This window comes from Ambystoma mexicanum, chromosome 11, assembly GCF_040938575.1.
Source record: "Ambystoma mexicanum isolate Mex_15411 chromosome 11, UKY_AmexF1_1, whole genome shotgun sequence".
In the NCBI taxonomy this organism is placed as follows: domain Eukaryota; kingdom Metazoa; phylum Chordata; class Amphibia; order Caudata; family Ambystomatidae; genus Ambystoma; species Ambystoma mexicanum.
The window spans coordinates 765,971,611-765,996,391 of NC_090934.1; the positions used below are offsets into that span (position 1 = coordinate 765,971,611).

A 24,781-nucleotide genomic window follows, 5' to 3' on the forward strand; every position below is an offset into this window, starting at 1 on the left:
GCTCTGCTGGTGTCCCCCGGGGCTCACTTTGGATTTAAGGTGGCACAGGCCGACCCCGAGGGTCGGTATCTCATGGTAAAAGGGGATGTGCGGGGACGCCTGTTCACCCTGGTTTGCATATACGCCCCAAATGAGTCGCAGGACGTCTTCTGGGAAAGCATGAAGGGGACAATAATGTCATTTGCGGAGGGGACCCTCCTGGTGGGAGGGGACTTTAATATGGTGCTCTGCCCCGAAAGGGACAGAAAATCTGTGAATCCTTGCCCCAACATCCGCCTCCACAAAAAATTGGCATCAACCTTCCAGGCAGTGAATGGGGAATTGGGGTTGTGTGACACGAGTACACCCAAGAAAGGTCTGAACCCCGACTACACTTTTTACTCTAAGCCTCACGATGCCTTCTCGCGTATAGACTACATTTTGGTAGATTCAGCAATGCAGGGTGAGATCACCAGCGCTGGGGTGGAAATCGTCCCCTGGACGGACCATGACATGGTGAAGATTGGTATCGGCCTCCCCCCTACTCCTGTAGCCAGCTCCCGATGGAGTTCTAACGACCTCCTACGACATGACAAGGAGACGCGCCAAACCCTTCTTACAGCCATAGAAGATTATTTCTCCCTGAACGACAACGGGGAGGTAGGCACTATGGGAGTATGGGAGGCATTTAAGGCAACCATCAGAGGTACCCTAATTGGCATTGGGGCGGGGAAAAAAAGAGAGAGGGACCGGGAAGAGAAAGACCTGAAAACCAAAATAGAGGCCATACAACCGGGTGGTAAACTGAAAACACAGATGTTCCCTGGGCAGTGGGAGGAATTGCAGAAGCTGCGCACTAGATTGGCTCACCTCCAGGTAGGGCAAACGGAAAGGAAGCTCTCGTTTCTGAAACAAAAATATATGGAAAAAGGGGAAAAGGCCGACAAGATACTGGCCTGGAGACTCCGCGAACTTAGGAACAGCAGGAGAGTGAACTCAATCCGCTCTGTGGACGGTAACTCGACCGCAAGGGACTCCAAAATAGCGGAACAATTCAGGCTATACTATGAAAAATTATACTGCTCAGAATACAAGGGGGATGGGATAGAAGTTGATAGGTTCCTGGATTCCCTCCCTGTCCCGGGCCTGCTACCAGACAAGGCCGACACTCCGGAAATCCCTATTTCCCCGGAAGAGGTAATTGATACTATCTCCTCCTTAAAAAGTGGCACGGCCCCGGGGGACGACGGCTTCTCAGTCAAATTTTATAAGACCTATAGATCCACACTCGCCCCCTTCCTGGCCAAGCTGTTTAACTGTGCACTAAATCAAGGGTCCCTCCCTCCCACAATGATGTCAGCCTTAATAGTGGTCCTACCGAAAGACGGCAAAGACCCAGCCCTATGCCAGTCATATCGCCCCATATCGCTCCTAAACACTGACGTTAAAATACTGGCGAAACTTCTGGCGAACAGACTGGCAAAATTCCTCCCCACCCTAGTACATGGAGATCAAGTGGGCTTTATCCCGGGGCGCCAGGGGTCGGATAACATCAGAAAAACCCTCGACCTTATGCATGAGGCTACCGAACAGGGAGTGGAGGGGTACCTCCTTTCACTCGACTCTGAAAAAGCCTTCGACCGGGTCGAATGGCCCTACATGATCAAGGTTCTTAGGAAAATGGGATTGGGAGATAATTTCTGTAGGTGGGTCGCAGCTCTATATAACTCGCCCTCGGCGAGAGTATCAGTTAATGGGGGCACATCCAAACCCTTTTCCCTTTCCCGAGGCACCCGGCAAGGCTGTCCCCTGTCACCTCTCCTATATGCCCTGGCCATGGAGCCCCTGGCTATAGCGGTTAGGAACGACCCGGAGATTAGGGATATACGATGTGGTGAGTGCGAGTTTAAGCTCTCCCTGTTCGCGGACGACATACTGGGCTATCTGACCAGCATTCACAAATCCCTACCGAGGCTGTTTGATCTCATAAACCTTTTCGGCTCCTTTTCGGGGCTGAGAATAAACGCATCCAAATCAAGTATTATGCCAATGGGCCCAGGGGAACAAGATATTGAGAACAAAACCGACATTCAAGGGGTTAGAATCGAGCGAACATCCAGAAGTTATCTGGGCATCACCATCCCCAGAGATCTGTCTCATCTATACCAATGGAATTTCCCTGGAACCCTCGCCCAGGTCAGTAGCGATCTCAAAAGATGGGCCCCCCTCACGCTCTCCTGGCTTGGACGCATGGTCTCGGTTAAGATGAACATTTTACCTCGCCTTCTCTATCTCTTCTCAGCTCTCCCTGTCGTGATACCTGAGGCCTTTTTCGAGGTGCTCCAGTCTCGTGTCCTTCACTTCATTTGGAACGGCAAAAGGCCCAGGGTTAAAACTTCCACTCTGACCCTCCCAAAGTCCCATGGTGGCTTCGGTCTCCCCGATTTTAGGCTCTATTATAAAGCAGCTCAGCCCAGGGTGATGTTGGAGCACATGCGGGACGACATGCGTACATTCTGGACGTATGTCGAAGACACCCACGCACATCCGAGGAAGGTCAGGGACTATCTCTGGGCCTCTCCCAGGTCACTCCCCCCACAACTCAAGACACATCCTACTTTAGCAGTCCTTTGGTCACTGTGGAAACCCAGCAAAGCTAATAATTTGATATCTACATGGCCTTCGCCTCTGTCATCTCTCTGGGGCCCGCCCATTGATCTGGATATGAGGGGCTTTCGGGACACCCAGGCATGGTCTGACATGGGACTGGAAAGAGTCTCCCAGCTTACACGAGAAGAGGGCTTCATTGAATACGACAGCTTGACAGAGGCTCTGGTGGACAGGCCCCCCACGGTTTTTGAATTCCTGCGGCTGAAAGGGATACTTACCCAACCGCGGTGGTCCGATCAGCTTAGTCGCCCCCTCACCCCACTCGAACTAATTCTGGCCAAAAGTAAATCTCGCAAAGGTTCGCTATCTAAGTTTTATAGTGTGCTGATTATAGCCGACCTAGAAGGCAGACAACCCTTCAAGCGCATATGGGAAGAGAGGATGGGGATGCCAATAGAGGACCACACCTGGAGGGCGGTTTTCAAGTGCATTTTCACAGGCTCCCTATACACAGCAGCTATGGAACATAACTTTAAAATCCTCCATTCATGGCATCGCCCCCCGGCGCTATTGTCTAGAATGTACCGGGATGTTTCCTCCCTCTGCCCCAGGGGATACCATCAACGGGGAACCTGGTTTCATATGTGGTGGAGTTGCCCGTCCATACAGGTATACTGGACAGAGCTCCTAAGCTGGATCAAAGATATCGAGGGTTATGGTCCATCTTTGCACCCGCTGGAAATCCTACTGGGCTCCCCCATGCCGGAGTCGGAGGTGAATGCCTTCCCCAAGGTCATATGCGCCATGTTGCGGGCAGGGAGACTGGCGCTTGCGCAAAAATGGAAAAGTGTCCTGGCCCCCTCCAAAGAGGAATGGCTCTGCAAGCTCAGAGTGATTTTCAGCTACGAAAAACTCTCGGCAATAGCAAACAATACTATGTCTGATTTTGTCCAAGAGTGGACGGCAGTGCTGCTGCACGATGATTGTATTACTATGCGATTGTAGAGGGGCGATGGAACAAAAGTTTAAACCAATGGTTGCTATGCGCTGGTCCCCACGCCCCTCAGAGGGTTGGTCTTGCCCTGGCCCAATCACCACATGGCCTTACCCCACTGTCTCAAGGATCACTTTTCTCTATCGCAGCGCTATGCAAGTGTTCTTCCCTATGCTAAATATAGTTGCATTTTCCCTAAAGTTGGCGTAACAATTGTTTGGGGGGAGGGATCGGGAGGGGGGAAGGGGGGCTGGGAGTTAACCAGAAAATGTTTCTGACAATGTGATTTTTTCTTGCATCTATTGCGGGTGGAATAGGCCAGTAGGCCCACCCTGTCGTGTATGTTGTCAATAAAAATAAGTTTAAAAAAAAAAAAAGAAAGGGGGTGGCTGTTAGTGTGTCTTGCTTTTCCTTCAACTCAACCCACTTTTGATTCAGGTGAACATTGTGCAATGAAGACGCTTGGACCATCTCTTGACACATTGCTGTTCTTAAAAACATCTGCGACAGGTACCACTTTCTTTATGTTAAACATTCTTCTATGTATCCCCTTCACTATCACCTCTACCTTCTGATGTTACTTCCTTCAACTCCTGCGTAGCACTCTCCTTCCCTGTTTTTGGTCACTCCTATGTTCCACTCTTGTCTCCTGATGTTACACTCTCTTATCTTGATGTTACTACGTTCTTCCTCAATCGCTCTTCTTCTGGTGTTACCACCACCTCCTGGATCTTTCCTAAACCTGATGTTATGACCTTCTCCGTCACACTCTCTCCTATTACCACCTCGTTCGTCCTCTGTCCGGATATAACCACCTCTCTCACCAACCTGCATGTTTTCCCCCTTTGTTGTAACCACCTCCTCCTTCACCTTCTTAGCTTTCACCAACTGCTCCTGCTCGCCTCTGCGACCAACTCTCTGTTGCTGCAGTCCCTTGCTTCTTTCAAATGTCACTGTTGTCTAGTGTGACTAATTTGAGAATGTCTTCCCTTATTCCCTAAGGGGAGACCTTTCCCCTGGGGCAAGGGCAGTGGATCCACAGTACAATAGTCCCCCTGGGGGTGGAGAACAGAGGGGGGGGGATTACATGGGGGAGGAACCCGATTATGGGATTAGGGATGACTATCTTCAGAGAACACGGTATGCTCCAGCAGCAGTACCCCTTAACCCCTCTCCAATGCTCAATTCTCCCCTCTCTTCTAACAAAGCCAATATCTGTTATAGTCAGGTTAGTCAATCCAATATGCTTGATGATGTTCAAATCCTATAAAATGCAAAGTATGTTAGATCTGGCTCTATGGCATGTACTGAGAAGAAGAAGGTCAGGAGTCCAAGGATCACCATGGAGAAACAGAAGGAGCATTCTAGCTTCTAAAGACTGAGACGTAGGAGAGGAGTCCAAAGATCATTATCGAAAAGCAGGATGAGCATTACATTTTCCCAATGAACGTGATTGGACCAAAGCAACTCCCTTTCCCAACGCAGGAGTTTCAATACCTGACATCTGAGATGCAAGGGAGAGACGATCCTTCAAGGAGGAAACCGGCAAGACGAGAGCTAGCTGGAAGGAAGCCAAGAGCAGAGGAAGAGAACGCGAACAAGGTCCCCGAACCCATGTCTGCTATTGACGCCTGGAAACTCTGGGCCTCCCGAGTTACAGCGAAGTCCCCAGCAGAGAGGATGCACCGCCAGGAAGAAGCAGATGTCCGGGAAGCCGCTGCTGTTTGCGACGAAGCCCCAAACGTGACCGGAGCCTCTAGAGAAGCTGTCACCACTCGGGAAACGCTGGTACATTCTAGTGGGCAGCAAACAGGTACGTGGGTCACCCGAGTGGTACAGAAAGTCCGGGGGGATGAAGGAGTGATGGCAGAGGCCACAGAATGGGTGTCTGGGACTCTGGGAACTGAGTGTAAGTCTGGGATACGCACTCATTGGACAAGCTGAAATGAAACCTAAAGAGGGATAGCATATGTTGGAACAGTCACTTGGCTGCAGAGTAATCCAAGTAACTGTGAACATTACGAATCTGGGACTCGCTCCCATGCAGGGACTCTCCATGAGAGGACGGAGGCTTGGCAGGAGACTATACCAAGTTGAATTGAATGTTGCGAGTCTGAGACCTGCACCCAAATTGGAAGTTTCATGAAAGGATATCTGCAAGGCAGGAGAGTGAACCAGGTAGTTAAATTGCAAATCTGGGACTGCACCCAAAACAAGAGAAGAAAACACAGTACAACAAATCCTATACTTGGCAAAGGAAATATGCCAAGCTGATAGGACTTATAGGAGAAGCATGAGGAGAATATTCTTGTGAACTGCCTATTAACATTTGTGGACCCAAGTTCAGGCCTCAGGGGCCTTATAAGGAGAGAAACATTATAAGAAGGATCCGAGGGGAAAAGCCCATGATCCTAACATTGGAATCCTACAGTTTTAAACATGTATTTATCTCTTCCACTTTTTGACCAAGAGACTGGGAACTTTTTTGTTGTTTGGAATCAGAAGGAACATTTTTACTTTAGGAAGAGATCATCCTTGCACAGTGTGAGAAACAAAGGCTGTCTCACCTGCTAGTCCCCGGGGATCTCTCTCTGAGGTGGACAGGCTATAGCCTTTGCTTTTGGACCCTGGAGGTGGACCAGTGCAGGAGGATCACCTGGGTGAGGGGTCTTCGGGGAGTGGGGGTGAGGCAGCCAATGGCGAGATGCAGTATTCCTCCCTTTCCCGTACCCATGATCCCTCCTATTTCATAGGATTCTCTGATGTCACAACCCCCCCCCCTTTTCACACAAACACTGGGCCAAGGAAGAGGGCGACAGAGTACAATGCTAACTCTTACATATCACATTGGACATGTCCCGCTAATTAGGTCAGGCAAAGTAAGGCACTGGACTCTAAGGAACAAGTTACTTATCTGTAACTGTTGTTCTCCAGCATGGGTCTGGCATGGATTCACTGTCGTCAGGCTGGGAATCCTTGGTAAAGAAAAAAAATCAGTATCCGTTTAGTTTCTGATCTGTCTTTCTCAGTAGTAACCAATCACTGGTCTCTGGGTCATACTTCCCCCAGCCAATGACTGCCCTCTCCCTAAACCCCTCCCCTGGCAGCCATCCTCAGATTTGGTAGCACGTAAAGTGGCAGTAGGACCAAGTGAAGAGCCGCAGAGGGGTAGGAGGGAGGGTTCCCACGTGAATCCATACCAGACCCATGCTGGAGAACAACAGTTACAGGTAAGTAACTTGTTTCTTCTCCAGCATGGGGTCTGGCATGGATTCACATGCTCATGAATATAAGAATACATAGCAGTACACACATGCACAACCACGGGAGGTGGCAAGGCTCAACATTAAGCATTACAACAACTCAACATTAAGCAACTCTTACCTCCTCACCAGGCCCACCTTCAGGCGAACAGGTTGTGCAGCACTGCTTGGCCGACCCTGGACTCCTCCCTGGAATCCCGGTCGACGCAGTAGAATTTCGTGTAGGTGTGCGTCGCCCTCCACGTAGCAGCCTTGTAGATGTCCAGCAGGGGTACACCAGACAAGAACGCTGTGGTAGCAGCAATCACTCTGGTCGAATGGGCTCTCGGACGGCCGGGCAACGGTCGGTTTGCCAACCGGTGACAGTGCATGATGCAGCCGGAGAGCCATCTGGAAATGGAAGCCTTCGAGAGGGCCTTCCCTTGGTTCACAGGTCCAAAGTTCACAAACAGCTGTGATGTCTTCCGAAAACTCTTTGTGTGGTCCACGTAGAACTTCAGCGCTCTAGCTACATCCAGCAAGTGCAATGTCCTCTCGGCCGGCGACAAAGGTGACGGGAAGAAAACTGGTAACACCAAGGGCAGCACCTCGGGCATGAAGGAGGGGTGCATCCTCAGCACCACACTTGTCTCATGAAAAGTCAAGTATGGAGGTTTGCAGGATAGGGCCTGGATCTCTCCCACTCGTCGTGCGGAGGTGATGGCACAAGAAATGCTGTTTTCCACGACAGGAACTTCAACGGTGCCGAATCCAGAGGCTCGAATAGCGCCCCCATGAACCTGGTCAGCACCACGTTGAGCTCCCATGCTGGGGCCGGAGCCTTCACCGGCGGGAATGAACGGAATAGTCCCTTCATAAACTCCTTCACCAGACGATGAGACCACAGAGATGATCGTCCCGTAGTTCTGGTGTAGCGGGAGATCGCTGCTAGATTTGTCTTAATGGAGGCATGAGCCAGCCCCGCCTTGGCCAGCGACAGCAGGTATGGCAGCACTTGAGGGGCCATAATTCGCAGAGGGTTAATCTTCTGTGCACGGCACCAGACAGCGAACCTCTTCCATTTGTGTCCATAGCACTTGAGAGTTGAGGACGCCCTGGGCTTTGCAAGCACCTCCTTGCAGTCCGCCGGGATATTGTACCCTCCAAACTCTAGTGCAGCAAGAGCCAGGCCTGCAAGTTCAGCGACCTCGGGTCGTGATGGAGCATGGCGCCTCCTTCTCTGGCGAGGAGGTCCGCGTCCGTCGGCAGCTTGACTGGGGGGGACGCTGACAAGTCCAGAAGGTCCGGGAACCAGATCTGTCTCGGCCACGCCGGCGCGACGAGGATCATCCTGCACCGGGACCTCTTGAGCTGGTTGACGAGTCGCAGTAGCAACGGCAACGGGAGGAACGCATACAGAAACAGGCCGTCCCAGGGGAACGAGAAAGCATAGCCCATGCTCCTCGGCTGGGGCAACCTGCTGGCGAACCTCTGGCACTTGGAGTTCGTCACCGTCGCGAACAGGTCGATCTGGGGGGTTACCCCATCGTCGGAAAAGTCGATCCACTTGGTCCTGACGCAGTTCCCACTCGTGGCACGAGCGCAGCTCCCTGCTGAGTGAGTTGGCAATGGTGTTCTTTATTCCTGCCAGATGGAAGGGCACCAGAAACATCCCCTGGGCAATGGCCCAATGCCACAGATCCTGGGCCTCCTTGGATAGGGCTGGGGACCTGGTTCCTCCCTGCTTCCGGATATCGAACATCGTGGTGGTGTCGTCGGTGAAGATTCTCACCACCTTGACTTTGAGGGACGGGAGAACCGACCTGAGGGCCCAGAACACTGCTCGGAGCTCCAGGATGTTGATGTGGAGTGACCTCTCCTCCGGGAGTCAAAGGCCTCTCACGTGAAGATCTCCGGTGTGCTCTCCCCATCCCTCCAGGGAGGCATCTGTCATCACCGTCTCCTGGTGTGCTGGGGTCTGAAAGTCTGTGCCCGCCGCGAGAGGCGCGCGGGTGCCCCACCACCTAATTGCTTGGTGGAAGACCTCGTTGACCGGGATCTTGTCTTCGAAACTGCCCGCCGCTTGCATCCAATGCTCATCGAGGAACTCCTGTAAAGGACGCATCCGCAGCCTGCATAGGCGCACCAGGTAGATGCAAGAGGACATCATGCCGAGAAGGGACTTGATGGACCTCACCCTGGCCACGTCCGTGGCCAGCAGGAGCTGCACCTTGCCCGGGAGGGCCTTTGTCCTTTCCTCCAACTGAGAGGCCAATCATGCCACTGTATCGAGGTTGGCTTGTTAGGGAGAATTCTCATTTATGGCTAATTTCCCTCACCTAGTGAGTCCCCCAGCAGCTTTGCTGGACTTCTGGAGTTTATTTTCTTCCACTTGGTAAGAGTGAGAGCTTTTCCCCCACTCTTACCTGGGTTTTGCTATGTGTTTCTACCTGTTTTTGTGATTGTGGAAGTACACCAGTTAAGTAGCCCCCTTCTTTTTGTGTGTCACACAGCAACTTCAGTGCCGTGGCACAGGGTTGTCTTTGAGACTTCCATCGACTCCATTTCTGAGGCGACTACTGTCCCCCAGAAAAGGGTAAAGTTACCATTAACTTTACTTAATCTACCACAGATCCAGTACACCCCATCTTCCATGGAGTACTGGAAAGGATTAACTTGTATCCCTTTTATCTGTACCTCCTAGAGCATTGTTTCGCTCTTTTAACATTTAGACTTGGCTGGTGGCAGTGGTATCTACCCTAACTTTTCTACCGCGATTATATTAGATAAACGTGGTACTGTTCTTGGCTATTATATTAGCCTCGAACATAAACCCGCTTGACCAAATCGTCTTTCTCTTGGCTCCGGTTGGGTTTACTCGACATTTCTTTTTGTAAAGTCCTTCTTGTGTTTTACTTTGCGCGGCAAACTAGGTTCGCCTTCTTTGTTCACTGTTCACTGTCTTTTGGTGGGCTTCTGCCCAAAAGCCCTCCTCAAGGCGCCTGGGTGTCTAGGTGGGCTGAATTTGAGGGAGGGGTGTAGTCACCCCCTGCACAGGATATCCTAGGAAACCCAAGTCGCACTTTGTCATGATTGGCCAGGGTGGGTGAACAGCCAGGCTGCGTGAATCGGGGTTTTTCACATAAAAGGCAGGTCTCTTGGGCTAGAAGTCAGAGAGTCGCCACTGGAACTACAAGGAACCGAAGAGAAGCGGAGAGAACGACGGCTGCTGCAACTACCCCGTCCCGGTGAAGCCCTGCTGCAGTCCTGAGCTATCTGCCCTTCAACGACTCAGAGAAGATCCAGTCCGGAGTCTTCTTCCTTTGAGCTTGGTGGGGATAACCTGCTGACCTTCTACAGCCAGAGGATCCTCTTCCGTGGTCGAAATCGCTGCACACTGCTGTAGTGGTCCGGAAAGCCACCTGAAGAGCCTCTCCTGTTTTTAAGGAGCGCACCTTTTATTCCGTGTCACTGCTGCCGGCCTCATCCCTGTGTGGTGCAGACCCCCTTCAGACGTCGTCCTTCTCGATGAAGCTCCAGGAATCGTGGGTCTGCGGGAAATCAACAGGAACAACTGCCAGGGCACCAGCTGCACCATTGGAACAAGGTACTGTGTTCTGTTTAGGAAACTGGGTGAATCCCTGTCTTCTTCATTTCCAAGGCTTGCCCTTGTCTTCCCCTCCTTCTTATAACTTTTGCTTCCGAACATTGACAATATCAAAGTACTTTTGGCTACATTGAATCGTGAACTGTCGGACCGTGTGATCTTCGGCAACTGGCCCCGGTGTCTTTCGACCCTGGGTCCGGCCCTTTGACTTTTGAACTCCTGTCTCTGAGTGTTTCCTGATTCTGCCTGCCTAACCAAAATATTGCCTGTGATTTTTGCCTCCAACTCCCTCTGGGTATCTCAGGTGCTAAGTGTGTTTTTGCCCCGGTAGCATTTCATGTCACGGATACGCGTTTGTTAGTAGACCGAACTGTCAAAAAGTGATCGCAATCGTATGCGCGGTAACGTGTTTTGTGCCTAACACCAGTTCATTCCAACACAGGGTACTTACCTTGAGACTTACTGTACAAAGTGAATTGGTTAGTTGTAGTATATTTAACATGTGGTTTTTATTGAAGTTTGATAGAAGTGTTGTGTTTATAACGCCTGGTTTGAAAATAAATGTACTTATATTTTTCTACCTGAAACCTTGACTCAGTGTTCGCTTGAGTCACAGTAATTGTGGGCCCTTTGTGTAATCTCTGTTACTGTTCATATACTCTTGAGATAAGCCTGGCTGCTCCGCCACTGCTTCCACTCTGACATAGTAGTACAGGCTTGTACCAAAGGTAAAACTTGTATCACCACCTGTAGTCTTAATTGTGTGTAGTGGTCCCTAAGGGCACTGCACAGGATTCTGCCTAACATGGCTCCCAGAAACAGTGCAACCTGCGATGGAACCAGGTGGGATTTGGGGAAGTTGATGGAGAACCCCAGATCCGTGAGCAGCTGGACGGTCTTCGCCGTGTGCTCAACGGCGAGTTCCCTTGTCCTTGCTCGGATGAGCCAATCATCCAGGTAGGGGTAAACGTGGATCCCCTGCAGGCGCAGCCGTGCCGCCACTGGCGCTAGGCACTTGGTAAATACCCTGGGCGCCGACTTCAATCCGAATGGCAGGGCCTTGAATTGGTAGTGGTGTCCTTGGACTACGAATCTGAGAAACCTTCGGTGTCTTTTTAGAATGGGGATGTGGAAATAAGCATCCTCCAAGTCCAGCGACGATAGGAAGTCGCCTTCCTCCAGCTGTCCGAGCACGTGCTGGAGGGTGACCATCTGGAGCTTCTGGGCCTTGATGTATTTGTTTAAACGACGCAGGTCCAGGATGGGGCACCAACTGCCTGTCTTCTTTCTGACGAGGAAGTATCTTGAGTATACTCCGGAGCCCCAGAGCCTCTTTGGCACAAGCTCGAAGGCTCCTTTCTTGAGCATCGCCCTTACTTCTAACAGCAGTTGAGGGACGTGATTTTCCTTCCCGGCCATGGGAGGAATGCAGGGGCAATTCTTTAGAAATTCGAGAGTGTGCCCGTGGGCCAGGGCATCCAGCACCCAACGGTGGAGATGGACTCCCACACGCTGACGAACTTTGCCAGCCGGCCTCCCACCGGGGTGCTCAGGTGGGGGCCCGACGCTACGGCCGGTTCAGTCCTGCTTAGAGGCGGCCTTGCCACCCTATCCTCCTTGGCGACGGCGACGAGATCCTCCTGACTTGCCGCGCCCTCTGTAGGCCTCTTGCGAGGAGGAATGGGCTGCCTGGCGGTACATAGGGGAGCCACAGCTGAATCCTTTGGAGGCACCTTACTTGCCTCTGGAGTTCCGAAAGGGTGGCCGTCGTTGCTGCAAAACTCCCAAGGCCCGAGCCGTCTCCGTGTCGGTCTTGATGGCCTGAAGTGACTCATCTACTGTCTTTCCAAACAGGTTGTTCCCGTCGAAGGGCATGTCCAAAACTCTGGTTTGCAAGTCCTGGCGGAAATCTGTTGCCTTGAGCCATCCTCGCCGTCGGAGGCAAACACTGTTGCCCAACTGGCGGAACCCGGTGTCAGCAATGTTCGTGGCCAACGTTATGGCGTGGTCCGACGCCACCTCACCTTCCTGCAGGAACTCCAGGGCCTCTGCCCTCTTGTCATCCGGTAGGAAGTCCAGCAGGGGAGCGATCTTGTACCACAACTCCCAGTCGTAGCTGGCCACAATCGCTAGGGCGTTGGCCGCCTTAATTATCGTCGTCGCAGACGAGATGACTTGTTGTCCCATGGCGTCCAGTTTCTTTCCCTCGTCATCCGGTGGGGAGGTTGAAGTTGAAGCCGTCGCCCACGCTGCTTTCTTCTTGGCTGCCGCCGAGACGACCGAATCCAGGGTCGGCTGTGCCCTAAGGCACAAAGGGGCGGAATTGGGGACCCCGGTACTTCTTCTCGTACCGATCCCTCTTGGCAGGCGTCGTGGACGGTTCTTCAGGAGAGCAAGTCCCTCGTCCCCGATGTCATCAAGCAACGGCACCGCGAGGACCGTCTTCCTCTTGGCGTCGCGGCTTTGATAGAGGAAATCTTCCTTCTTCTGCTCTTCGGGGCAGAGCTTGAAAAGCTCAGATGCCCTGGCAATCACGGCGTGGAAGAAGCCAATTTCGTCAGGCGAGGAGGCCCGAGGGAGTGGTGACGGAAGGCCCATCCCGTTGTCAGCACTGTCGTCATCCGTCCCTGTCGTGGCCGTATCTGTTACCGTGTCATCCCTAGGATCAGGGGAAGGAGATGAAGGCTGAGCGGGCTGCAAGGGCTGGAAGGGCAGGGGGGATGAACTCTCCTCCGCTTGTTTGGAGGGCTTCCCAACGGGCCCGGTTCTGCTGGGTCGTCCGTTGGGGTTAGAGGCAACCTCGTCCTTATCTCCGTGCATAAGGGTGGATTGCCATCAAAATGGCCACCGAGTTGTCCTGAGGCTCGGGCCCTGGCTGCGATGGGCGCAATGGTTGCTCCTCCTCCACGGGAGCCTCATCGGCGCCACCGTCGCTCTCTTCGTCCGCCTCCTCGGGACTCCACCCGTGGGACCAGACCTCCTCAAACCTCTTGTTGAGGCCCTTCATGACTTCAACCAGCTCCTCTTCAGAGGCTGTATCCGTGTCTATAACGGCCACCGCCCACCCCTCTTTTTCCACCGGGGTCTTATCGATGGGCTGAAAAGAGGGTTACCTCCGTGGTGGCAGGGAAACTCTGGGCCCCAAGGTCGCCTCCGCTGGGGTAGCCTCCACAGGCTTTGCCAGGGCTGCCACGACTCCCTCGATAGAGGCCTTAGCCGGGTGAATCAAGGCCTTCACCACCTTGGGCGCGCTTGAGGCCTTCACCTTATGGGGAGGGTCACCGCCTGGCTCCCCCTCGGCTGAATCCTTCGAGATCGACCGGGACCGCTCCAGAAGATTACCCGGGTTCTCAGATTTTCTCTTCCCCGAGCCAGAGCGGTGGCTCGTGGTTGATGGCATCGGTGAGAGTGCGCCCTGCCTGGCAGCCGAGAAGCCCGACCCTTTGGCGCTCCTAGTGCCCGCGGATTCACGGTGCTTTGCCTTCTGTTGGGCCCCCGTCGCTGAGGTGCCCTCACAGGACTTAGAAGACCGCTTGGAGTTCTCTTTTCTTCTCACCTGCTGCGACCTTCGCCAGCTGGCGAGGCGGATCCGACGATCCCTCATAGTCCGTTCCGACAAGTTCTTGCAAAACGCACAGTCCTTCTCCACGTGCGTTTTGTCTTCCTGAAGGTAGTAGAGACTTCTCGAATGCTCATCCTCCTTGAAAACATTCTGTAAACCGCATCCAGGGCAGTTGCTGAACAGCTTGGATCCGGGCGTCAAGCTCCCCTTATCCTGGGCCATGTCCACGAGGTAGGCCTGAGATCTTCTGGAATCCTCCAAGAAGCGTAGCTCGACGAAACTTGGCCCTTGAGGGGCGTAGAAAATTCTGAAACGGGTCCCCGTTGATCAGAAGTAGAAACAGTGGAGCTTGAGGCTCGATTGACTGAAAAAATTAGATTAAACTCTTTGTAAAATCGCAAAACGCAGTAAAGCTCGAGAGCTATAGCACGCGGACTCCCAACACTTGAACGTGCGGTAATAATCTGAGGATGGTTGCCAGGGGAGGGGCTTAGGGAGAGGGCAGTCATTGGCTGGGGGCAGTATGACCCAGAAACCAGTGATTGGTTACTACTAAGAAAGACAGATCAGAAACAAAACTGATAAAGATTTTTTTCTTTACCAAGGATTCCCAGCCTGACGACGGGGAATATTTAAGATCATGTGAATCCATGCCAGACCCCATGCTGGAGAAGTGCATACATCTGATACCAATTAGCTCTCCTCAGATGAATAAAAGCGGAACATAGAGACGCACTCTGAGCAAGGTGGAACCCCAGTAAGTGCTGAACTTCCAGGGCGAAGGCAAACCTACTGGAGCAGAGCAACAGACCTATAGACGAGAACCACCGATGGAGGACTCCAGAAGTTACCGGTAGGAGGTTTTTGCCTTCAAAAGGCTGTGAAAGACAAGTGGAGAAGGCCAAATCCCAAACAGGAAGGCTGCATTGTGTTTCAAGGACGCCACAACCCTCTCGGGTGAACGGCCGAGTTGGGGAGGTGAGGGCAAGCCTGTGGTACTAACCTTGACTCGTAAACTGGAAGACAGTAAAGATAAGAAAGAAACACACAGCTGTTGAGTTGGCAAGCAACATGAGAGACTAGTGTGTGCTAAAGAAAGATTGAAGTGGCAACATTATATTGCACAATTGAAGGCTGCACACGTGTGGATGAGACGTGAAGAAAGGCAGACCTACGAATGAATCTTGAAGTAACCATAGCTGTAAAGTCAGTGATACTGAGTAGTGGAGTGGTACAGTGAAAGGAAGTAGCCCACTCTAAAGTCTTCATGAAAGGTGAAAAGTTTGTAGCAATAAAGTGTATTAACTGTAAAAGTGAGGTGATCAAAATTGACCCTGAGAAAAGGGGATAGTAAAAAGGTGAAAGTTGAACTTTGGTGCATAATACAGTGAACTGCCAGACAAGGAAGCAATGGGGCAAATAACGGACGTGTGAGTTGAAAGCTGGAAAGTCGAAGTGGTCCTACAGAGGTCTGGAGAAAAAACCACGCACATTTGAAAGTATTCGACATCCGGAAACAGTCCCAGCCAGTCTGTGGGAGAACAGAAGTGTAATAAGTTAGGGGTAGGGTACCCCTGCAAGTGTTTTGTTTTGCTGTGAAAGGTCTGAGCCCGACTTAGGGAAACCGACGTGAACTTTTGCTTTAAGAGGTCTGAGCGCAACAGAGGGGGACCAACATGAACTTTTTGGTGAACTGTGTTTTGGAAATTCAAAAGTAAGACTTGAATGTGGAAGGCTAGGCGGGCCTCGATCCACGTTTTGAACTACCTTTGTGTTAAGAACCTGAGCCAGAGTGTGTCATCTTGCCTACAGGGACTGCCTTACTCTGTTCTATACAACGTGGGGAGGAGAGCCGAGTCAGCCACATTTATTATTTATATTTGAACACTAACTTTCCTTTGCATACATATTCTCCTTTTCACACTTTTTGTGCAAGATATAGGGTAGGAATTAGGTTTTGTTCGTATAGGCCATTTTGATTTGATGGACTCAACTAGGACTGTTTTATTGATTTTTTGATGGTAGAGACTACTCTCATCATAGCTATAGGGCTAAGTAGGAGTTTCTCCAACCCCATTGAGATTTCAATAAAAGGTTTTCAAACTGTACTTTTTGGGTCAAGTGTCATACTTGTGATACAATTCCTCCCTTGCAACTGTTGGTTTATGTTATTGGTGTTAGGGACAGAAGTAGGCCTCTTTTGAGAACTAGGGACGGACTTTATAATTTGGACATTCTGACAGTTTCATTAGTTTTCTAAAAGGCAGGGAACCCCCTGTTAGTTTTAGGGCCAGAGAAGCATTTTTCCAACCCTTTTTCATACAATAAAAGTTTCTGATCACAAAGATGCCACTACTGGGTCTGAGTCTTACTTCTGACCCCCCACACTAGGCACCACCAAACCAGGCCTCCTGCTCTTCCAAACCAGATTGGCAGACTGAGACCTCTGAGGTTTATACTCTCCTGACTGCAGGTGAGATTTTCAGTAAGTAAAAGTGGGACATGGCTGTGATCAGTTGCTCTCTATGAGAGAACCTGAGGCTGGCTTAGGCTGTCTTAGGGGGCCAGACCAAGCCTATGCCTGGCCTGTCTGCCCTCCTGAAAGATACCCTTTTCTCCAAACCCTTTCTGGTGCTGCTGGCTCCGAGTTTAGATATCCCTTTCCTCAGCATGTGAGTTCAATGATGGGGGTACACTTGGTAATATATTAGTTTGTACACTGACGCGTGGTGAACATTATTTCTCTAGCAAGACAATGCTCTGCCAAGAAACAATGCTTTGATACATTTGTTCCTCGCACTGCTGTCAGAAAATCGCAAAACTGGTAACAATGTGCTCAATAAACTTTCTGGTTCACTGTGTGTCTCTGTGAAACACTGAAATTATTTCTCTGATGTGTGTTAATTTGTAACAGTGTCAAAACTCTCACTGTTTATGCTGGGTGCAGTAACAACTCCACGGACTCCAGTTAAAGGGGCAGGTGGATATTTGAATGTGCTAGTTTGTGTCTGCCCAGAAAGAGCTTTAAGCTTTCAGTTGAGGAGAGGATGTGTTACAATTGTGTTGCATGGTATCACACGCGGTTTGGCGACGGTCAGGGCTTACAGGACTGGTCTGCCCTAATTTGCTGGTGGAGTGAGAAGAGTACAGGACTCAGTACTAGCATTTACTGGGGCACTGTGATTTCGCCCTGCCATATGACAGAGGACAAGGTAGGTTAAACAAGGGATTCTCCCCATGCCACCTCCCAGTCCAACATTTACTGGCTCTGTGTGGTTCATGGCCAATTGAGTCAGAGTCAGCCCCCTTGGGGGTCCTTAGAAGTAGACAGGGGTTTGAATATTCTTAGGAACATTATGCATTAACATTTTTCCAAATCGGTGGTATGCTTTGATTGATCTTCACTGAAGCCACAGGCATGCATACTATCACAAACTCCATCCCAACCTTCCATTCACTCTCTTACCTCTACAAGTTGTTTACTGTTTGTCTACTTCTGCCCCTTTCCTTTCCTCTTATGCCCTTTTTATACTCCTCTGAAGACTAATGGCTGGATACCTCTGGCAGGGGAACAATACACATTTTAGCAGTAAAGTCAAGCCTCTGTGCTGTCAGGCCACTATCGTGTTGACGGATTAATTATTTTAAAAAATCATAACCTTTCAACACATAGTTTCTTCAACAGTGAGGCCTTAAGATTAAGATTAAGATTTACTTGAGAAAAGGTTTGGTGAGCTAATTAAGAAAAACCAAACAAGGTTAGGGGGCTCACACCAGAGCCACAGTTTAGGAATTTCTGCTAAACACAATCACAAAACAGGTGTAAACGATTGCATCTCAGAGACTAAGGGAATAACATGTTATATTCAGAAATTGAAGGGTTGTGTGAAAAACCTGGCCACATTTTACAGTCGGAAGATTTTACTTGAGGGGTGTTGATGAATAGTAAGAAGTTGCAAAACATGAAGGAGGTCCAAGACCCAAAATATATTGAGCCAGTGAGGTGCTATCAAAATCAAAAAACTGCACATCAATTTGAACTTGCAGATAACGAAGAAGAGGGGAAAAAAGCATACAGTGCTTATGTTGCTTAGAGGGAGAAGAACCATGCCATGCATAATGAGAATGTACATTATTATATGCGACTGTGGTTTGCATCAGAAACCAAATGGTTTCCACAGACTCCTAAACAGCATTTTGCTGACTTACGTACATGTTGAGTTCCATCCTGAGACATTAGCGCCACTTGCTGATTCATTTCTGTTGTAGATAGTCCATCATCACTCTCAACACTTGTGACGTAAGTTATATGATGACCATCTTCATCTGGGCACATTGAAAAAATAAAAATATACAATAATCAATTAAGTTTTGACACAATTATAAACTGTTCATTTTTACAGGCATGGTTTTCAAACAACCCTAATGGATTAGAAAAGTGAACATGAAAAGTAACACACATTGGAAAGTTTTAAACATAAAATGCTGGAAAATCAATCACTGTTCACTCTGAATCTTTAATTAAGGTTTATGTTGTCCACTTTGGTTGGAATAAATTAAAGAATAATGCAGTGCACGCTCAAAAACAAACAAATAAGAACAGATTCATAGTTCAGTCAATTTCCTGCAAATGCTAGATCCTTTATTGAAGTCGTTTTTACATATAGTGCTTCTAGAAAAATTATTTGTATAGTTTTAAGAATGCAAACAGCATGCTGTTTTTGGAAACGATTCTTGATAACATGTTTTCCTACTTTTCGTGAAAATAAATGTCACCAGTGAGCAGTTCTACTGCAAACTCTTATGACCTCACAGACACACACCTATTCTGGAGCAGGAATGTCTCGCTCTATACTGTCTAGCTGAAAGAATGAAGAAATCTTCTAAAAAAGCTACCAATGTACGTTAAGATGAGCCATCTACTAAAGGCCTCTAGGAATAAAACTTAAGGTTTGAAATATTTCACAATTGAGTGTGCAATTGATGGTTGAAGGGCAGATGACTGGTTGTCCCTTTGCAATTCGATATGGTATCCTTAAATGTTCTATTTGATTAAGGAGAACTTAGCGTACAAAAAAGTGATTGCATCACCAAACCACTCTTTTTTCACATTCAATCAAGTGGTGAGGGATGAGTAGGCACTGCAAACGATTCCTGGCATTACTGACAAGGGGCTGTTTCCCTCGATATTTGTTTGCTTTCCAGACGCCATTGTTATCACTGGTAGTCACTGGTAGTCCAAAGAGCCATGTGTCCTACCTTGAACAGTCTTCCAGGCAAGGCGTGACTGCAGAGGAAGGAGGGTGATGACCCTGTACCACAGCACATGCTATCAAGTCACACAACCTATTGTAGCCCAAACCCCACAGTTGAAAGGAGCACAGTGGCAACAGCACACATGCACAACTCTCATTTCATTCCAAAATTAAGGCACAACAATGTATCTATGAGAGCAGATAGAGGCACACAAATGGTAGAATACTCTATGGGGCTCATGTTCCATGAGTACATAATACAAATGAATAACGTAAAAGCCTTGCGTAAGGATTTTACGCCGTTAATTTACATTACGGCCCATATTCAATCATTTGTATGGCGGAGAGGAGGGGCGGTGCGCAGCTACAGGATAGGCTGTATGCAAAGGTAAGATAATTATATTTACATTCTTGCTTTCTATAAAACACAACCACCTCCTCTAAACATACCATATATGTAATGCCTTCTTGTTCCCAAATAACACGGTTTTAGCTTTTTCAGTGTTTGATAGAATTTTAAACAACATAGGCATTACACCAGTTAGACTGCGTAGAGATGTCTTGTAAAGACATCATCTCTATGTAGTCTAACTGGAGTAGATCCTACCCAAGTATTGAGTTGGGCACCCCAAATCCCTCCTCAAACCAAGTGGTTGATGGATTTGCCTCAACAAGGCTAAAACCACAGCGCAATCACCATCCTACTAAGCTTTGTCCACAGTCCAGAAGGCAGCACAACAAATGCATTCCCTGATTTAGGTACTCCATGGCAACCAGTGGAGGGTATAAGAGGGTGCTCCACTCTCAAACATTGTATGGAACGGAATCTGAGCATGGCATATGAAATTAATTGAAACATGTCATTTTAGAGAGTCCATTCCCACAGATTCAATAGACATCTGCAAAAGTGGAGATGTTTGGATCCTCCCTGCTTATTGATTTAATACACTGCTGTCATTTTTCTGAATAGATTGGGACCGACCATTTGTCGACAAGGTGTGGATTGCTCGAAAGGATAGGAAAATAACCTTGGGTCCAAGAGCTTCCTTTTGAGTAAAGATTGTGAATTTCTAACAAGCCTATTGCAGGTCTCCCCTACTATCCTACCCCCCAGTTGTACCCCAATGAATCTGCTGTCAAACACTGATGGATCTGGATGAAGGAAGGGTGTGGCCCCAGTGAGATTCTCCTTGCAGAGGTGATCCACTTTCAGCTGCTCCTTTTGGGGACAAAAACGGGTTGGAGGTCTTGTGACTGGTCCCAACATCAGGACAGATGGCGCTGTAAATGTATTAACCAACGGTGCAGCCGGGTTACACGAGATAACAAAAGTAAAAAGCAGGCAATCGGTTCCAACCCAGGAAATGGTGGGCATATACTTTGATGGAATGAATCCTCTGTGTAGTAGGAAAGCCCTGACATTGCCCATATCCCAGACATACCTGATGAATGTCAGGGGGCAGATAAGATGTTTTCTCTGACAGAGAGGCCCAGAGGAAAAAACATCTGCAGAACGATAGATAGGTGGGGAGAGGCCTATCCCAGAGCAGAGCCAAATGAGCCAGACATCGAGATACAAGTGAATATGGATCTCCTGCAATCTCAGGTAACTGGCTACTGCACTCATCACCTTCTGAAAGACTCTTGGGACAAACAGCAGCTCTCTGTGCCAAAAGTGTTTGTCCCATGCTTAGAATAGACAAAAGAGAGATGCGTGTAATAGCCAAATGGTAATTTAGAGGTGAACGCCCTTACAATTCACTTTATAAAGCCAATCTCTATTGTATAGAAGAGATGTAAACTACTCACTGTATTGACTAGAGTACTCCTAGTCCATAGACCCCTTTCCTCCATCCATGTGGGGCGTCCCCCAACATGGGGACGGTACTGGAACTTTTGGCAGTGAAAAATTGAGCTTCCCTTTTAAATTTAGCACAGCGCACGGGGGAACGGCATCGGGCATGGGAACACCCCACCAAGGCCCCACCCTCCGGCGCCTCACCTTAGTCCCCTTTGAAAACATCGGACACTTAGATACCTGGCTACTCTTAGTACATATTAGCCTTTGTCAAACTAGTGGGGGGTTGTATGGAGGAAAGGGGACTATTCACTATGTGTATTCTAGTCACTACAGTGAGTAACTTTAATTACTCATAGGTCCCGTTCCCCTTCCTCCATCCTTGTGGTTGAACAAGAACATATGGTGGATCTGTGATAAGCCACCTCATGTCTAGGACAAAGCAAAAAAGTTTTTCAGAACAGTCTGACCCTCTGCATCGTGCCTGGAGCTAGGGTGGCCCAAGTAGCCGAGTTGCTGATGACATCCCAAGAAGCATGTCTCTGAAACACGATGGCCATGGCCTTTGCTCCGACTGAATGGGCATGAATCCCCTCTGCAACAGGTTTGCCCATGGCCGTGTACGCCTCCAAAATGGCCTGAACCATCCAACGGGCGATGGAAGCCTTAGAAGACTGAGAGCCAGGGGAGGGGCCCCCAAAAGTCACAAACAATGCCTCGGACTTCCTGAAGGATTTTGTCAGAGAGAGATAAAACCTGTGGACCCTCTTGAGGTCCAAGGAATGTAGGGCCCCCTCTGCCTCTGACTGTGGGTTAGAAAAGAACACCAGCAGGCAGATCTCTTTATTAAGATGAAATGGAGAGACCACCTTGGACAAGAAGTTTGGGTAAGTGCTTGCACGAAGACAATGTCTGCAGCTCTCTAAGCCTGCACGTGAGGGCCGCCAGTAGAACTGTTTTTAGTGTCACCAAGTGGATGTCCACAGAGGCCATCGGCTCAAAAGGCTTACACTGCAAAGCTGCAAGACCACATTGAGGTCCCAGAACGGGTGTGGCCTATGCACTAGAGGAAAAAGCCTAGACAACCCATTAAGGTGGGCCTTATCCACTGTGTTGGCCGCCGAACACACATGCTATGAGGAATTCTTTTAAGCCCCATTGGCTGCCAATGCAGCAAGTAGCCACCTGGACTCCTGAGCGAGCCAGGTGTGCTGAAAAAGCCAGTATGTCATCCAGACACTTGTCACAAGCCTAATGGCAGAACTTAGTCCATTTGCTCTTATACTGGGACTGAGTCAAGGGCCTCCTGGCCTGCTGAATGATGTCCCAAGTTGTCATCCAAAACTTGAGCATGCTGAAGCCTCAGCTGGTCAGGAATCGGCTTAGCCGGGTCCGGATGTTCCACTGCCCCACCCTGCAGCCTCAGGAAGCTCCTGCTGGAGATGGGAAAGTGGACGGGACCCTGGGAGCATAATTGCAGCAGATCTGAAAAGAACAAGTTACTTTCTTACCTGGTAACGTTCTTTCGATGGGATGTTCCTCCGACGTATTCCACATCTATGACAGTAATCACCACAGCTGTGCTGCTTTGGAATATCTTTCGGCTCCTGCGTCGATGACGTCGATACGCTGTCCCTCGAGGGCCTCGGTCGAGCGCCGATGTCACCGGATGTTATATGTAGGACGCACAACGCCTGTAGCCTCAGTTGTAGTTTTTTCACAGAACGTGTGGCACCAATCTTCTGCCAGTATGACTACAGAAAGCCTTGCGGAAACATAAGCTGCAATTGCATAAGAAATTCTGGAGAGGGGCAGGCTGGGAGGGTGCAATGTGGAATACATCGGAGGACATCCCATCGAAAGACCGTTACCAGGTAAGAAAGTAACTTGTTCTTCGAGGGGATTGTGTCCTCCGACGTAGTCCACATCTATGACAGACTCCCAAAGCAGTACCAACGTATGGAGGTGGGAAAAGAATTTAGAATTTTAGAATGCCCAATCAAATTGCAGAATAGAGGACCGCCTTACCAAAAGCCAAATCTTGCCCATGGATAGAATCCAGGGAGTAGTGTTTTACAAAAGTATGGACAGAGGCCCATGTGGCTGCTTCACAAATATTACGAATGGGAACACCTCTCTGCAGAGCAGTGGCGGCAGCCACACCCCGAGGAGAATGAGCCTGTAAGCCCACCAGATGGTCCTTACCCGCCAGACAGTAGCATTCAGAGATTGTCAAGATGATCCAACGAGACAAGGTCTGCTTAGAAACAGCTTGACCTAAACGCCTTCCAGCGTATCCCACAAATAGCTGATCGTCCACTCTGACCCGGGAAATGCGTAAGATGTAGAAACTTAAAGCTCTCCTAGGATCCAACCTATGTAGCCTCTCCTCTTCCTTACCAGGAAGCGGAGGAGGATACAACGCCGAAAGAACTACCTTCTGGCTCAAATGAAATACCGACACAACCTTAGGAAGAAAAGAAGGACGAACCCTAAGGACAACCCTGTCCTTATGGAACACCGTGAAAGGTGGCTTGGCGGATAGTGTCTGTAACTCACTCACTCTGCGAGCGGAAGTAACCGCAACTAAAAATACAGTCTTAAAGGACAACAGTCTCAATGGACAAGAATGTAAGGGCACAAACGGAGCTCCCATCAGGAACTTTAAAACTAAGTTCAAATCCCAACCGGGCACCTGGAAAGGTGACGGAGGAAACAGATTAGTTAGCCCCCAGAAGAGTGCTTAAATATGGACCCACTTGCAGGCCCTTGTGGGCTAAAGAAAGCAAAAAAGACAGAACCACAGGAAGTGAACACTGAAAAGGATCCACATTCTGTACCCTGCACCACTCGCAGAACTTTCTCCAACGGCAACGGTACAGGAACTTTGTTGCTGGCCTTCTGGCCGAGAGCAACACCTCCATCATGTCTTAAGGGAGGTCCCAATCCTTGTACCTCAACCTTTCACAAACCAAGCATGAAGGTTGAGAGACTTGACCTCTGGATGGAGAACCCGACCCCCCCCCTCCCGTGAGAGCAGATCGTCTCGGTAGGGAAGATGGCGTGGAGGGCAGATGGACATGTCGAGAAGGTCCGGGTACGACACTCTCCTGGCCCATGCCGGAGCAATGAGGATCATTCAGGAACCGAACCTCCGCAGCACCTGCGGGACGACGGGGACTGGAGAAAACGCATACAGCAGTGGGAAGGACCACTCCACTACGAACGCGTCCCCTAAGGCTCCTCTTGGAGGAAATTCCCGCAAGCAGAATCTTTCGCACTTCCGGTTGACCCTGGTGGCGAAGAGATCCACTTGTGGGGTCCCCCAAAGGGCGAAGATCTCCAAAAGAACTTCCTGAGCCAGCTCCCATTTGTGAGAGACCATGCTCTGCCTGCTCAGAGCGTCCGCCGCCTCGTTTTCGTCTCTGGCCAGATGAACTGCAGAGATCGAAATTTCCTGCTGGATGGTCCAGAACCAGAGCTGCATCGCCTCTCTGCACAGTGGGAGAAACCCTGCCCCCCTTTTTTTTGAGGTAGTGCATGGCCACTGTATTGTCCATCAGAATCAGGACATTCTTCCCCTGCACAGATGGCTGAAAAGCCTTCAGGGCTAGCCTGAAGGCCCTCAGCTCCAACAGATTGATATTGAGTCTGGACTCCGACGGAGATCAACGACTGCTGACTGTCAACTCGTTGGCATGAGCTCCCCATCCCGTGAGGGATGCGTCTGTCAT

The 24,781-nt window shown here is 49.7% G+C and overlaps 1 protein-coding gene across 4 annotated transcripts in view; it reads right to left on the minus strand.

Annotated features, from left to right (window-relative positions):
• Positions 1–24,781, minus strand: part of ZNF143 (zinc finger protein 143) — a 1,779,064-nt gene that overhangs the window by 226,688 nt on the left and 1,527,595 nt on the right. For all 4 annotated transcript variants that reach the window (XM_069623666.1, XM_069623668.1, XM_069623669.1 and 1 more), the window contains one exon: positions 18,208–18,320. In XM_069623666.1, the coding sequence (XP_069479767.1) occupies positions 18,208–18,320 (113 nt within the window). The remainder of the gene's footprint in view (positions 1–18,207; positions 18,321–24,781) is intronic.